Source organism: Centruroides vittatus, unplaced genomic scaffold (assembly GCF_030686945.1).
Source record: "Centruroides vittatus isolate TY-2023 unplaced genomic scaffold, ASM3068694v2 contig_863, whole genome shotgun sequence".
NCBI classification, from domain to species: domain Eukaryota; kingdom Metazoa; phylum Arthropoda; class Arachnida; order Scorpiones; family Buthidae; genus Centruroides; species Centruroides vittatus.
The window spans coordinates 8264-25617 of record NW_027122563.1 but is presented as its reverse complement, the minus strand read 5'-3'; the positions used below and the strand labels follow the sequence as shown (position 1 = coordinate 25617).

At 27.0% G+C, this 17354-nt stretch overlaps 1 protein-coding gene across 3 annotated transcripts in view; it reads right to left on the bottom strand.

The window, feature by feature from the left end:
* Positions 1–13414, bottom strand: part of LOC136982787 (multiple PDZ domain protein-like) — a 242190-nt gene extending 228776 nt beyond the window's left edge. For all 3 annotated transcript variants that reach the window (XM_067279293.1, XM_067279294.1, XM_067279295.1), the window contains exons 1-5: positions 13242–13414; positions 12153–12293; positions 7937–8016; positions 4344–4517; positions 426–887 (exon numbers count right to left, since the gene is read on the bottom strand). In XM_067279293.1, the coding sequence (XP_067135394.1) occupies positions 426–887; positions 4344–4517; positions 7937–7960 (660 nt within the window). In that variant the 5' untranslated portion in view covers positions 7961–8016; positions 12153–12293; positions 13242–13414. The remainder of the gene's footprint in view (positions 1–425; positions 888–4343; positions 4518–7936; positions 8017–12152; positions 12294–13241) is intronic.
* Between the last annotated feature and the right edge of the window lie 3940 nt (positions 13415–17354).

Genomic DNA, 17354 nt, shown 5'->3' with positions numbered 1-17354 from the left:
TGTATCATAATTTCAGATAAAATTTAAACAACAAAATAATGTTTATAGTTTCATTATTTTATTCTATCTTATTGTAACTCCAATATGAATTTTACAACAAATTTGGCTTCATGTGTAAGCACAGTATAGGTTCTCTTTATTCAAATCTTAAATTTTGTAATTGTATTCTAATTCTCATTCTATTCTTGTAGCAAATGATAAAGATCTATCAATCTAGATTGAAAGCATTTTTATCATTAAACTGATTTTCTGGAATTAAGAGAGATGGTTCCTTTTTCTTAAATATGACATTTTCACTTCTTCATTCCAAATTTGACTATTTATAATGACAATGTTCATTCTGTATTTATATTATATGACATGGTAAAGTAATTATAATGTTATTTTTATTAGTAAAATAATTAAACATGGTTTAAAATACTAACCTGGTAATCCAATATACTGAATCCAAGACCCCTGTCGCCCTTGACTAGTTCAATTATCTGGGGCTCACTACTCCACATGGCTAAACCAGTTAAGGGTTCTAGAGATCGAGACTTTAATTTATTATATGGCAATTCGGGAGACGTAGATGCAACTACCGCAAGCGATCCATCAGATTTTGCTTTGACTAGTCGATCCGAAATTGGAGTAAGTGAAGTTAAACTACCTCCATACTTGTCAGTTAATCCATCTCTACCATTTAGTTCAGGCATTGAAGTAGCATCAAAATCAGAACTGTGGAATGTTGGATAAGCTATTGTAGGATTAATTACTGTTGAGGACGGAGGTTGTCTATTTCCTGGATGAAGACTTCTGGCACATACCATACGAACATGAATTGGCAATTCTTTAAGTACAGAAACAACTTCAATATGATTTAGACCTAATAATTTTTTTCCATTTGCCTAAATAAAAAAAAAATTAATCATCAATGACTAATTATTATTAATTAAAATCACTTATATCATATCAATAGGTAGGTTTAACTTAAATATGTATTCAAATAATTTTATGCTGAAATAATAAAACTCCAATTATCAAGATGCTGATTATCCAGATTGCTCCAACCCTTAAAAATAAATAGGCATATGTGTATGTATTGTATATGAATTAAAAGTATGTTTTTTCCTAAATATAAAAAATAAACTATTATCATCTGGTCATACTATACATTTCCATATTTAAAATTTTATTGGTCTGCAATTTGGAAAATTGTAGACCTATAAATTCTCACTGTGGACAGTCTGACTGTCTTAATCTTGAAAACAGAGTTAGATAGAAAAAAGACAAAACCAGATATGAATACCTTAAAGCAGGAGGTCCCAATTAACTATATACAAACATCCAATACAAATCAGAAGTCAGCTATTTCAATTTAAAAAATTTTGATCTGAAAGGAGTTAGATAGATGACTAGCATGACACTGTTGTTAAAGGAAAAGTATGATGTACAGGGGCAAGTACAGCCTGGCATTGTAACAATGTTGCAATAAATAACTGCATGTTTGCACGTAATTATGTATACACATACATAACAAATGTCCAAATAGAAAAAAAACCTGACTATTCTAACAAACATCCAAATATCCAGCTATTACACGGCATGTCCCAATTAATTCAGATAATAAGTTTTACCATGATATAAATAACTCAAACTTAATGAAAATTAAGACTTGAAGTTTCAATGATTTTAACTTAAACCTGGTCAATTTGATAACTAAGTAACTGAAAATGTAACATTAAGAACACTTACTTACAATACATGATATTAAAATTACTTATAAAAAATATTTCCTTACACTTATTAAAACATTGATTTCATTCAATTCAAGTTTATTAGCAAAAGGGAAAAATTTCCCTGTTAAAGGGGGTTCCAATTCTTCTAGAGAATTGGAGAAAAACAGTGGTATTAGACATTGTCACAGCTACTTTTCATTAATTGTGATTTAGAACGTCACTCTTTATACCAAAAATTCTAACTTTATACAGATTATTATACAATTGGATTTAATCTCTGGGATAGATTATAATAGTATTTTATATAGTAAACTATTCTATTCTTAGATTTATTTCAATTTAGGCAGGTATTACTACATATTTTTAAAGCTAAGAACTTTAAAATATATTATTATCCATATTCAGAACAATTATAAAATAAGGATACAAGTCATATTAAAATAAAAGAAAACTGTACTTCACTGTGGTGAATTCTTCAAATATTCAAACTCCAAGATATTTTTTTTGGTCCATTTTTAGAGGTATAAAACATTTAAAAATCCATGTTTCCAAGGAAGATGAATCATCATTTGTTTGCAGAATGTGTAAAAAAAAAAGAATAGTTATCTTTTATACTTAAATTATTTGTAACATGCTGTAGATTGTTTTGGACTATTTCATACCTCTAAAAATGAGCTAGGAAGACAAGAGTGCTTGGGTTTTTTGAATATTTAAAGAATTCACTCCAATAAAGCCTCCTTATATTTTGTGTTCTAATTGGAGATTTTAGGATTTATAAACATGAAACAACTGTAAAAACTCCTCAGGCTGTAAACTGGATAATGATCATAATGTCTCAATAAACCTCACCGTCAACTCAGCAGAACAGTAGCAAAGCTCTTCAAATCTTTTCAGTCTATTCCAAGACCTTCTTCAAGAAACCAAAGAGTTTGAAAAAAGAATGCTTGAAATGTACACTTCAAAATTTCGTCATATGGAATTCATGTTTGAATGCAATTACGTCTTCCAAATTGCAAATGCCCATTGGATGCATGATTTCACAGCAACTCATTATACCAAGCTTTTGAAGTGCATGTTCTAAGCATTCCATTTTTGAATTCTTTGGTTTCCTGAAGACAACCTTTGGTGTAGCCAAAAACATTTGAAGAGTTTTGCTGAGTTAACAGTGAGATTTATTAAGACATTACATAAAACAACTGTTTATTTTACATATTTAAATATATTTCATATTTTTTATTTATTCCTCATATCATATAAAAATAGACTATTAAAAAGTACAAACAGTAAGCATAAGTAAGTTATTAGTACTATCATAAAAGGAAAAATTCATTTAAAGTAAAACATGCTAAAACTTAAAACCTATTCTTTTCGAAAAGTTTAAAAACTATTGCTATGCAACTAAAGTTTCAAAATGTAAAACATATTGCTACATGTTTTAGAGATTGATACATCAATTAACTAAAATCAGTTCTCAATTTAGAAGATTCTAGATAGTAATTTTTATATTAATTAAAACTAAAGATCAAGTGAATAAAACGTAACTTTTATCAATAGACTTTGTCTTCAGTATTAATTAATATAAAAATTACTATCCAGAATCTTATAAATTGAAAATACCCTACAAGAATTCACCATCAAGAGACAGTTAGAAATCTACATATTACCAGCATTTCTCTCAGTGTATGAAGTTCAAGCAATAGTATGGCTTCAATGCAGTATGGATAGAAAGCAAAGAAATGTCTGTCTGGTTTCTGATCTAAATTTTAAAAAGTGTTTTATTTTTTAATCAGCTATTTGTTCATGTTTGAAGAGAATTTTTTAGTATCTAAAAGGATATCAAGTATCTAAAAGAGAAGGTGAGAAGACCAAGTATATAAAAGTAAAGGTGAGGCCATTATGGTATGTATTCTGGAGCATAGAATAGAAAAGGTAACTTCTTTGAACAGACTGTTTTCAATTTTAATTAATAAAATTGGTTCTTTTATACTTTTTTATTAAAAATGTTTCTTTTTATATTAGAGCATTAAATCTACAATGGTGATTCTCAAAGTTATCAATTTGTAGACCACTAAAATCACATATAAACTGCAGATTACTTATGCCATTACCTACTTCTCATTCTATGAATATAATCTTTTATAATGGTAAGATTGTGTGCCAAAATATTTTGTCTATCCAATAACCTAATGTAAGAAATATGTGATGCATGAAAATAGTAAAACAGCATAGAATTGCAGTTTGTAAAAAATGGCTAGGCCAGTCTACAGACCATGTGTGCTCATCCTCACAGACATTACTTTGAGAATCACTGATCTATAGCTCTGTTTTCTTTCCTTCTTGAATATTAAATCTAAATCTAAATGCTGCAATTCTAAAATTATTTACTAAGATAAAGTAACAGCAAAAGTTACTAAATGTTAAAAAACTCACTTCTAAAATTCTGCAACTTGAACACAAACTATATGGTGTATTTTCTCGGACACATGGCAAATTTCATCACTAAGTTTTCCTCAACTGAGGAAACTTAGTGATGAAATTTGCCATGTGTCCGAGAAAATACACCATATAGTTTGTGTTCAAGTTGCAGAATAAGCACCGGCACGGTTTCATAAACACTCCACTCACTTCTAAAAGTTCATCTCCACTCTGAAGTTTCCCATTAATTCCTACTGGTCCGTCACCTAATATTGAACGAATATAATGATGTGGACATACTTCTTTACCATCTATCACATCTACAGTTCCTTCTAAACTGATTCCTAAACCTCCACCTTCACGAAACTTTGTCAGCTGTGCTACCTATAAATAAATCAATGCATAAAAATGAAATATCAAGAAGTTTTAAAAAATATTGAAGAAAAATTTATAAACATTCAAAAATAAATTATCTGGATTATCAGATAAAACTAATTATCTTAAAATACACTGAGTAAATCTGCTGTAATAAATATGGACAACACATTTTAAGAAGTTATATTTTTATTAAATCCTAACTATTCCAATTCACATGTTGGATCATCATATATTTCTGCATTATCAGTTAGTTCATAAAGTGGTTCACAACTTTAAAACAGTAAATGGAATCAAATTTCTTAAATATATATAATATTTTATAAAATTACTTATGACAAAGTATAAACCATTCTTTTATGTTTACTTAAAATATTAAAACTACATAACAGAATGCAGGTAAAGTGGATATTAATTTATTTTTAAATTTTTTGTATTTTTTTATTTTAGCATATGGATTCATAAAAATCATATTTACTATGTCTCAATTAACACACATACTTCACTTATATATGTTAATTTAGGTTTGGTTTAGTTTGTTTGCCTTTTAATAGTGCAAGGGCTTCTTGGGCCAAGATGACCAATATGGTGGATTGTTAAAATTAGCATAAAAAGAAAAAAATGCTTGTAAACTAGTTCAAAAATAGAACAAAAATACTAAAAGTTTGATAAAACCATTCAACAAAATCAGTAAAAGTAGATGTGTAAAACAAAGTATATGTTAATTTAAAAACAAGAGAATAAAATTTTATTAACAAAAACTTTAGATACAATAAAATGTAGCAAAGAATTAAATTTAACTTTTTGAATTTGAGCAACTTGTTAAAAGACTAAATTTTTTAGTCTTTTAACAAGCTGCTCAAATTCTATTGTATCTAAGTTATTCAAAACTATCTTTATAATAATGTTTTATATAATTTCAATATGTTCATAATAATAAAATATATATATGAAACATATATACCTAAGTTACATTAATTAAAGCACTAGAAAAAAAAAACCTGTGTCTATGTTTTTAGGCAATTCACCATATTTAAGCATAATGAATGAAAGGATGAGCACAAGTGGTTTCTCTCACTCTGGTGTTGAAACTGACTTAACAGTGCTATACTTTCATATATTAAATGTACTATCTCTAAACAGAATTAAAGATTACTAAAATTCCAATTAAGTATTGGTGGAAACTAGGGTTTCATTTCCCGGTCTTTTGCTTGTCTCAAAATTCTGGGATAAAAGTGAACTGTTTCTCGGGATTCCGGAACAAAATTAATTATTTTTAAGATATACAAAATATCATGAAATCAAACGATATAATTATTTTTCATTTTTTAAAATAATTTAATACGTTCTACAACCTCCAAAACCATATTAATAATGCTGTGTAAGATATATATTAAAAATTACCTTTGAATTACGTAGAAATTTTCACAAATATAAAAAATTTATTAAAGTTTGCTGGAAACTGCATACAACAACAACAAAAATGCCTTTGAATTGAATTGAAAATTAAAAAAAATGAACTTAGATCAAACTTCTAACTTAAAAGGTAATTTTTGTTTTTTTAAATAAATTATAATACAAAATATTGTAAATTTTTATAAGATTTTAAAAAGAAAGATGGTCAATACTTTGATCACTCAATCTAATTCTTATTTTAGTAATGAAAAGTCTTGCTACAGAGAATGCCTTTTCCGATTCAATTGATGTGATTGGAATCGTGTTTAATGCATTTAAGAAAAGACAAATATTATGTGTTTTTGACCTGTATCCTGAAAAATTTCTAGTTCGTTTTCAAGATCATAGTACTTCTTTTGTTGTCTAGTATTCTTGATTTGTCTACCTCGACTGCTTTAATAGAAACATCATAGCCCAATAATTTGGCAGTTTGTTTGTCTTAAATCAATGGTTCTTAACCTTCTTATACTCGCGGCCCACCAAATATTTCATAAAATTTTTGTGACCCCCATTTTTTAATAACTTATATTTGTTAAATTATCTATAATAAATTGATTTTTTTATTATTGCTTTATTTTTTTATATAATAAATGTAAATCATAACTTTATTATTTCATTATCTATTTAAATAACATTCAAATTTCACAATTAAACACGAAAAACTCATTAATTTTTAACAAAAATAAAATAAGAAACACATCGATAAATCGATCCAAAGTCGATGCTAAAACTAAAACTAAAACACCCACAACTTGTGGTAAAGATTTTGCATATCTTTTGCAAAAATATTTAAATTTTCAAAGCCTACTACTAAGCCTACTATTTTTCCTAATTATTTTTAAAATTCCAAGCATTGATAGTTTCTTAGAATTGCTTTGGAATAAAAGAAGAAAATACTAAAGTGTGAGCAGAATATTTGCATTTATTTCTTCTGTACTCACAAAGTTGTATGTAGGAAGAAATAAAAAATAAATAAAAGAAAACTAAATAGGAAAACTTTATCTTTCTTATTTCATTTTTCAATACGATATTTGGTTATACATCAATTTTCTTTTTATTATATTCTGAAGGAAATTTTGCATAATTTGGTGGCCCCCCCGGCAAACTTCTTACAGACCTCAGAGGGCCGCAGCCCCCGTTAAGAATCACTGTCTTAAATAATCAGGTTTATGAAGAAAAACTTCACACTTGCAGACTTTGTACTTGTTTGTATCCTTGCTGAATTTGCAAAGTTGGCATTACACAGTTATTGAAGCTACTGGGCATGGTTAAAAATTAAGACAGCATAAACACAATTATTCCAGACATTACTGGTAAAGAATTTTGAGAGTTCTGCCACAAATAAGCTACGTATTGATTATTGACCATTTGTGACATGCCATAACGAGCAAAAATTTAAAAAAAAACTAATAAGTAGGTTTAAAATTAATAAATACAAATGTATTCTGACAGTTTATGAGTTATTTATACTTTCTATTTGCAAAATTTCCTCAACCTTAACATAAAATAAGAAAAAAGTGAATTTTCAAGAAATTTGCAAGATTTCCCTGGTTAAAAAACAACCGGGATCCCGGGATCCCATTTGAGAAACCCTAGTGGAAACACAACAAATACAACAGCAAAATTTAAAAAAACTAACTTACTTTACTATACAATATAATAATAATAATAATGAATTTATACCACTGTTGTACTCAGCCTCTCAATTCTATTAAAATACAGAAAGATAGCATCTAAACATATGTATATGCATCTAAAGCAATGACACTCAGTATTCTTTTCTCATTATATCCAAAGTTGGAAAATTAGCTAAAAACATTTAAATATATATATTTTCTTTCTTCTGGTACTTCAGTCAAGATAATTTATATAAATATATTTTAGACTTTTAAATAACTGTATTTTTAATATATATGAAACTTTCAAAATTTATGCCCATATAAAATAGTGCATGAATAAAGATAAGAACTTACTACTATTTCATAGGCCGGCCCCATAATTTTTTCCCATTTATTCTTAATGGCTTTTTCTGTTTTTGGATCAAGAGGACCTGCTAAAAATAAAAATCATCATCAATATAAATATATTTCAAAATTATATATTCAAGATTAAAATTTTAATGAATTTAAATGATTTTACTGTCTACATATAATTTTAGTTTCCTTACAGTCTAAATACGTAAGAATATATTTAAAATTTATAAATGTTATGTATTTTGAAACAATACTATTACTCTTTTATTAGAATATGATGAAGTATTAAGATAAAAATTTCTTACATATATTTTAAAAGGTATTTCTTGTATCCAAAATAAAATTCATAATTATAATAGTTCATTAGTAGTATTTTTAACTTAAGTAATTCAATAATTTGTTTACTGACTGTTATAGCATATAATGGAATTTTATTCTTCATGTCAGTTTAAAATCTAACATAAAAGAATGAACAAACATATGAATTTAAAGCCTGTAAAAACAACAAATTATATACAATCTGAATTATGAAATACATTATTATTTTAATGCTGAACTTGTTTATTTGTTCATAATTATAATTTATATTTTAATATCTTCTGGATACTGGAAGAATATGGATGTAGTAGTAGATAGCAGGATAATGTTATATGCCTGACAATGTGCTGCTAATTGTAAAGTTTGGTATATGGAGTTTATTTCTTATGATTCAAATTATTTCTCTTATTCAAGTAGCTAGAAACGAACTATTGAGCAATATCTTGATATTTTGTTTGATTTAATACTTCCAACATCATGCCAACACTTAGGGCAGAACTTTATTTCGATATACAGTCGACTCCGCATAAGTCGACACCCGGATAACCCGTCACCGTAGGTTAATTAGTCAGCTTTCTGTGATCCCGACCGACTTACATAAGCAATAATGTTATTAATGTTAAAAAACTTGGTTTACTCGACATCGTTTAACTCGTCACCACTGGATAAATCAACATACTTTTTATGTTTCACACTTTTTTGACGTCTGATAAGTCAACTCCCCTCCTGAAAAAATGAGTTCATACTGTACAATAAGCTGTGTAGTGTGAACTCATTTTTCAGAGGGGAGTCGACTTATCAGAATTCTAAAAAGTGTGAAACAGAAAAAGTATGTTGATTTATCCAGTGGTGACGAGTTAAACGATGTCGAGTAAACAGAGTTTTTTAAGGTTAATAACATTAATGTCTATGTAAGTCGGGCGGGACCACAAAAAATTCACTACTTTCAAGTGTCGACTTATGCGGAGTCGACTGTAATAATAATAATGCATCACTTTAAAAAGATAATGTGCACAGACATGGTTTGAGGATATGGATGTACAAGAAGTGAAGTGTTGTATCTAAAATCCAGCCTTAATTAATCCTATGAAATATTTCAGAGATAACACTAGCAGAATCAGCCTTTTTTTAATAGACTATAGACAATTTGCATAAGTATAGGCAGAGAAGAGCCTATAAAGAAAGTTCAATTCTGCTAGTATTCTGTATTCCAGTGATTGTGAATGGACATTCAGTAAACTTCAAAAATACTTCTTTCTATTTAGTCTCCAATATCAAATGTCTAATTCCAGTTACTGAAGTTTTAAATTGTTCGATTAAAAATATAGTTCTAGATTACAGATGTATTATCAATATCTGGATAAAAGATTTCCAGAAAAGCAATACACATATTGACTGTAAGAACTGAAATACACTGTGCACTTGTGCACATACACTGTAATACAATACAGCAACCCTGTATAGATTATTGCACTTCAAATCAACATTTAATATTTTAATTACTGTAATTTAAGCTACTAATCTATGATTTATGTTAAAAAAATCTTTCTGACTTTGGCACAGGTTATAAATCACTGTAATTTGCAACAATTTTTCCATAACATCAAAAGAAAAAAAAAACAATCATCATTTTACCATTTATGTTAAGAAATCTTCAACTGATATAATAGAATGGGATGGCTTGTTTTCGTTTACGTGTCAGAAGAACACAAAAGACAAAGCTGTTTCATGGATCTTTGTCTTTTGTGAACTACTTATGAAGAAAATATAGTATTATTTATGTGTTTGTTGATCAGTCACAAATATTTTCAAGTTCATCTTTGTTTAAAATATGTTTCAAGTCAATTAATAATAATTAATAGCATCTGATCACGACTTCTTAATCACAGTAAAACTCATCTTTAGATTTTGCAACACTCAGCTTGATTGTTGATATGAAGAAAGTCTGTTCTAGCAATTTGAAACTTTTTATAAAGATACAATATAATTATGATATTTTATTAATACTAAGATTCATGGAAACACTAATAAGATAACCTTATTCAAATAAATCAAAATCATTTGTGTGAAATCTATTTTATTTTTACTGTTAATTTTCATTTACTTAATTTATTATTAATTCATTTTATTACGAATTTAAGATTAGAATGATAAACCCAGACTGGACATCTCTCAGAAAGTTAGTTTGGTTTTTGGTTTTTAGATGCTAATGGCACAAACCAAAGTTGTAGTTAAACATGAATGAACTTACAAATTATTGCTATAAAGTGTGTATTTATTGCTCATTACAGTATTACATAAAAAAACAACTAATTAAGGAAACCAAGAAGAAAATTCAGAGAAACATTTTTGGACTTTATTTTGACCATCATCAGCTCTTTTGAAAAAGAATGTTCAAATATTTTAATTTGTAGAATTTTTTATATATCTTAAAAATTAAAAGAAAATACAGGTTAAATTTAACAAATAAAAATAAAGTAAACAAAATTGTGAAACAGGAGAGCTGCTAATTATTCTGCTGTATATAGATATGTTTAATGAGTCCAATAACCACCATGTTCAGGAAAAAATGTGGGCATCACGCTTACTTATAGCTTCACAATTTTTTAAAATAATAAATTCATAATTGTTCTTGTATTCTGAGTTGTGGAGAAAAGTTATGTTATTTAATAATACAGGAATGATTCCACAAAATTTTAATACGTTAATCATAGAACCGAGTTAAAAGTGTAATAGTCAAAGTGTCAGCGTTACTAATCAACTTTAATGTTCATTCATTCTTTTAGAAAGGTTTCTTATTGTAGATTCTATGTAGTAAAATCTTTTTTTTGCTCTTTAAGTAGTTTGATCATATATTCTTTTGCTTTGTCTTCCATTCTATGTGCATTCTATGTATACACCTTATATGGATCTTCTGGGTATTACATTTAACATTGCATTGTTATATCATTCTATTAGCAAATTAAACTGATTGTTTGGACTCTAAAATAATTTTTCAATACACCAGTTTTGGTTGTCATAAGTCAAGAGGTTATAAATCAGATTAGCTATTTTATGATTCTTTATTTTAAAATTTCATTGTATCACTTTAAAATAGACTAATTTCTTTGCTAGATTTGCAAATATTTTTTAGTTGTTAAATGTTTTTACAAATGACATAATTTTTTCCAGAATCATCAAATAGAGCAAATAAATTTTACTAAATAAATAGAGCAAACTTGTCTAATTTTTTCCTGTCAATAAAACTTACCTTTGCAGATTAGTGATAATTCTTTTTGTAAAAATTTAAAAATTCAAGATAAAATACATTTAAAATAGTACAAATTGAAGCATAAATATAAAGAAAAATTTGTCGTCTTCTTACATTCTTCACAACTACAAGAACACAATTAATGGTGGCAGAGATTAATTCTTTCATTGTATCAAAAAGTAAACACATACAAATGATGTTTCATTCAGGCTGATATGAATTGTATTCTATTTCTTTTTGAATGATTCTTGAAAATTCAAAAGTTCTGATAGACTTAAGTCGTCTAATGATAGAATTTGTTGTATCTGAAGATGAGCTGGATGGATCAAAAAACATTCATTACAGAGAAATAAAAGAGCAACCTCTGTATTTGATAGCATGCTATTTTTGTGTTCTCAATAGAGAGTATGGGATCAAAAATATAGCAGGATAAGAAATTATAACTGTTTGAGACTCAATTTTTTTTAATATACTAGTTTTGACCATTATAAAGTACAGATGGACATAAGTTAGGTGGTTGTAAATTAGAAACTGACTGTTTATAGTAAATTTATGCTATAGTACTTGGTATTTATCTACAAAATATTAATTGCTATAACAAATATTTATAAATAAGTAAAAGATACCTGAAATTATATAAACACTTACTGTAATTTTGATTAGTAATATCAGTTAAATGTTCTAAATCTGTTGTTTGATTTAAAGTATCTATAATCAAAGATGGCTGCTTGGGTTCATGTACTTGCACTTGAGTTGTTGCTGATATAGGAAGGTGTAACTTTCCACTAGCTATTTTAAAAAAAAATTGAAAATCAATAAATTATTTTAAAGGAACAACTTATTTCTTGGTATATAACAAATTTCAAATGAAACATATGCTACTAAAAATTAAGTTCTTGTGTTCCAAAAGTAATATGTACATAAGGATATCACTGACTAATTAAATAGAGAAATAAATCAATGTTAACAAACTTTATTAATTAAAAGTGTTTTGGTCAAAATCTGACCATCCTGCATTGGTATAGTATTACTAATCTAACACAATCTGTTAAATTATAAATTTTAAATGTTTATGTGTAAGATTGATAACATTGTACCAATGCACATGTGTGTGATTGAACCACTTCAAACCTAAATGTGTTTGATTGCTTAAAGTTGTTATGTTCAGTATTTGTTAATATATACCTGATGACGTTTCATGGGTAATGGATGAAAACATTTGTATTATTAAATGGTTTGGGTATATTTGGTATTTTTTTTGTTACATACTACCAGTTACTTGACTATCCACCACACTAGAATGAATAAATATCTACTTGCTTTAATCTAATAATCAGAGTGTTAATGTTCTATACTTGCAAACATTTTTGACGCCCCTTCTGGGCTCTTCCTCAGGCATCTACGTACAATTTCTTGCAAGCTGGCTGTTAAAATTTGAACACTATTTGAATGACGTTCTACTCAGGACGCTATATGCACATGCATTTCAGAACCTTTAAACATTGAACAGTATGATGTGTATCAAACTGCTATGTATCAAACAAGAGGCATCAAAAATGTTTGCAAGTATAGAACATTAACACTCTGGTTATTAGGTTAAGGCAAGCAGATATTTATAATACCAGTTTTTGGAAGAAGTGAAAGTGTTAAAGTGTATGATTTTAGAAAATAGTTAACAATTTTAATGTATCAATAACATAATTAAATTAATCAAAATATAAAAAAGTCAAAATTTACCAATAGCTTGTTGCAATTGCTGGTATTTTACACCTCGTAAATAACGAGCAAGACGCAATTTTACAATTTTTCCGGTATTACGTAATACTTCAACTGCTTGGTGATTAGTATATCCCTGAAGCGAACGTCCATCTACCTACATAATAAAATTTAACAATTTTAATATAATAATTCAGTATTTGTTTCTGGATACTTCTTAAATGATCTTTAATGTTTTTATTTTAAATAAGTTCTACTGAAATTTGTGTTGTCTACGTACACTTATAAAACATTTATTATTTGTGTTCTTTTATCCTTACAAATTCAGAAATATCATCTAAACTAAATGACTAGTAGTAAAATAACCAAAAAGTTAAAGAAAGTGATGTCCTTCTATTAAAATGCTAGAATGTTTTCAGGAAGAAGAATCAGCAACTATGGTTACTTTCATTTTCATTGTAAATGAATTATCATAAATTACATTAAGAAAGAAGGGACAGAAGTTAAAAATTTAATAGTACCTTTGTACTTCCCAAGGTGCAAAAATTGTAGAGATTGTCAGAAAGCCAACAATTGGAAAAATGGAAATAAGCTTACATATCTAAACTGAAGATCATTCACAAAAAATTCTCTGTGTAGCTCTATTATCAAGAAAAAATGAAGAATATATTTGATTACTTTAGTGTAACTACCTGTTAATATCAGTTATGTCTAAAACCATTTGATGTTTCTTAAAGATGGTTTCAAAAATTTAAGCAAAGGAATTTCTGCATAATGTAAAAGTTTTAAATGAGGCAGTCTCTAAGAACATTAAAACTGCAATAAACTGTCAAGTAGTTTTAAGAAATAAAGCAGGAGAAAGACAACATATCCGACCATGTTGTTAATATAGACAAAATGATGTTATTTTAGAAAAAGGTACTAGCAAAAACATTTATTTGAAGAAAAGAAAAAACAGCTACAAATTTTTTAAAATCTTCCTAAGATAGTGCATCTTTGCTAATGCATAAAAATATATAGTCAACCTCTTAAATACTGAAAAAGTTGCTAAAATTTTAAAAACAACAACAAAAATAAACTTTTCATATTTTTCCAAGCAAACAAAATATCCTGAATAATTGCCTAAAGCTTTTTGGATCAGTCTTATAATCATGAAAGTTTAAAAAAATACTTCAAATAAAAAATAACCTAAATTTTAAATTAATAATCTGTTCAGATAATACATCTGGTCATCCTCAAGAGATATTGAAAATGACACATCCTAACTGATATTGCCTTCATCTATCTCTTAATAACAACTAATGGACTAAAAATGACATTATATGAGTATTAAAGTTTCATGTTCAGATAACCCTTTACTCTTATTTCAAATATAATGAGTACTGATCTGGATTTAAATGCAATACAAAGTTGAAAGAACTTCAACATAACTGAATGTACAAGTATAATTTAAACCTCCTTTGCTGTATCGAAGCCACGACAGTACACTTTTTTCTTAAAACAATTTGTAAAGGCTGTAGTAACAAAATATTCTGAATTTAATCAACAAAATTTTACAGAAAAATACTAATAATAGCCCATAGAATTGGAAATGAGTAGTTTTCTTAGTTATAAACAATACACATTAAGAAAGTAATTAAACTGTACTAGGAAGACATGTCAGAAGATTTTGGAAAATGTAAACAACAAATATTGATTTAAAAAACAAAAAAAGAAGAAATTTCTGCCAATACTTCGGTATCAAATGTCAAAATTTTATAAAGATCTCTCTGTAAAGAAAAAGTCTTAAATTTAATCAAACATTTATTCATACGAAAATATATTTTTAAATTTTCTAATCATATTTTTTTCAATCCTTAATCTTATTTTTCAATAAATTCTTTTTTTTTTTTTTTTTGAAAATTTGCAATTTCCATATTCAAAACAATTAAAAAGAGGGATTTATTTTTTATATTTTATAATGTGCAAAATTATTATAAAATTTTATCATATAAAGCATTTAGCAAAAAGTAATTCACAATATTTGTGAGAAGTCAAATAACAGTAATTAGATCTTATTAATTCAAACATAAAGTCAGTTATAATTAATTTTATTATCTGTTTATATTGATAGTCATTCATAAAATAATGCATATGCTCATCTAAAACAAAAACTGCTGATATTAAAAATAACAGAATTAAATAAGAAAGCAGGATGAAAAAGTTTCGAAGTCACATTTTAAGTGTTTTTCAATCCAATCTACACATAATACACTCAAATACAAACTATTTCTATAGAAGAAAATTTTGATGTCTGATTAAAATTTATCCTCCATATAATTTAACTGACAAAACAAAAACATATATGTTTCAAATGAGATTTTCTACATATTGTCAATAATTTTTAGATTCTCTTGTAAAAATTTGTTTTTTAAATAAATTATTATTAAAACAACTTCTTACAGAAATTCTGGAAAGGATAATTCACACTCGAGAACCTTAGGAGTCCAGTAACAACAACACCTTAATGGAAAACTAATAGGTTTTTAAAGATAGTTTCTAAACATGTTGTTCTATGCATTCCATGTTTGAATCTTACTGGTTAGAAACCTGAGTAAGACTGGGGTACAGTTGAAAATGTTAGTTTTCCATTAAAGTGTTGTGTTGTTACTGGACTCCTAAGGTTCTTGAGTGTAAATTATTATTATTATTATTATAAATTAAAAATTTTTCTTTCTTGCTCAAGAATGAAGGCTGTAGTAACAAAATATTCTGAATTTATTACAATCTCATTTTCAGTAATTATTATGTAAAACAATTAAAATCTTAAAATTGGAAATTCTATGACAATGATAATTAATTTTATAATTCTAAGTGATTTTAAATGTATCATTTTCTTATGAAAGCTAAAGCTATTTATAAGGAGCAACAAACTAGATTTTGATTCAGTAAAGAGTGGTTTCTACAATATGTTATTTTGTATTTCCTAACATATCTACAATATGTTATTGTGTATTATTTTGTTCTTATTTTGTATTAACTTTGTATTTCTTTGATATATTAATTCAATATATCAAAGAAATACAAAGTAAAAACTTTATAAATTTTTAATTTTTTAAATAATTTCTTATTAAGGTGTGTCAAATATTTCCATAACAGTATTTCTCAATACTGTATGGAATACTATCATGAAAATAGTATTAACTGTTATTTGTAATTATAAAATTAATTTACAGGTACTCCTCACTTTATGACCTATCTGCTTAATGACCACTCGCACATATGACCAATCGAGTTTCGACCTGCAATTCGGAGAATCCCCTTTCTCAGCTTGAGTGTTGGTCAGTGGCAAATGGTGACTTATAGTACTATAATAGGCTAATAGCGTACTATAATAGTCTTTTTATGAACAAATTTGAAGTTTGTTGCATAATTTGTATAATTTTACAACAATCCTATATTCCCGGCACAAGCTCCTTGCTTATCGACCAACTCGCTTAATGACGTAGTCGTCGGAATGGAACTTGGTTGTAAAGTGAGAAGTACCTGTATTTATGTATAATAATAAATTTTTAATAAAAGTAAATCAAATGTTAATTGGTCTATTGTGTTTTAATTTGTTATTGTAAATGATTTTTGAAGATTATACAATTTACTATTCATTTGTATATAAAAATTATTTTTCTGTTTCTTTCAACATTTAACAACTTTAAATTTTTATGTATCTCTTCCTCTCTCTCTATGAATATAATGCCTTTTTTTAAAAAAACATCTAAATATATTAGAGAGAGATTGATATTTGGGCTACAATTTGAAAAAAATTGTAGACCTACAAATTCCCATTATTGTCCATCTGTCTGTCCGTCCTTAATCTCAAGAACAGTGTTAGATAGATGAAAGTCGAAACTAGATAAGGAAAAATCAGGGGCAGGAGTCTCTGATTAACTATATATGAATTTCCAGTATAGGCTGAAAGTCATGTGATTATAATTCAAAAGTTTTCTTCACAACAGAACTAAATAGATGACAGGCATAACACTACTAATTTGAGATTGAGCATATATTTTAAACTAAATAAATTAAAAATATAATTAAAAACTGCAGTCCAGTATTGTGATGATGTCACAATAACTTTTGCTTGTCAGCTGTTAGTGT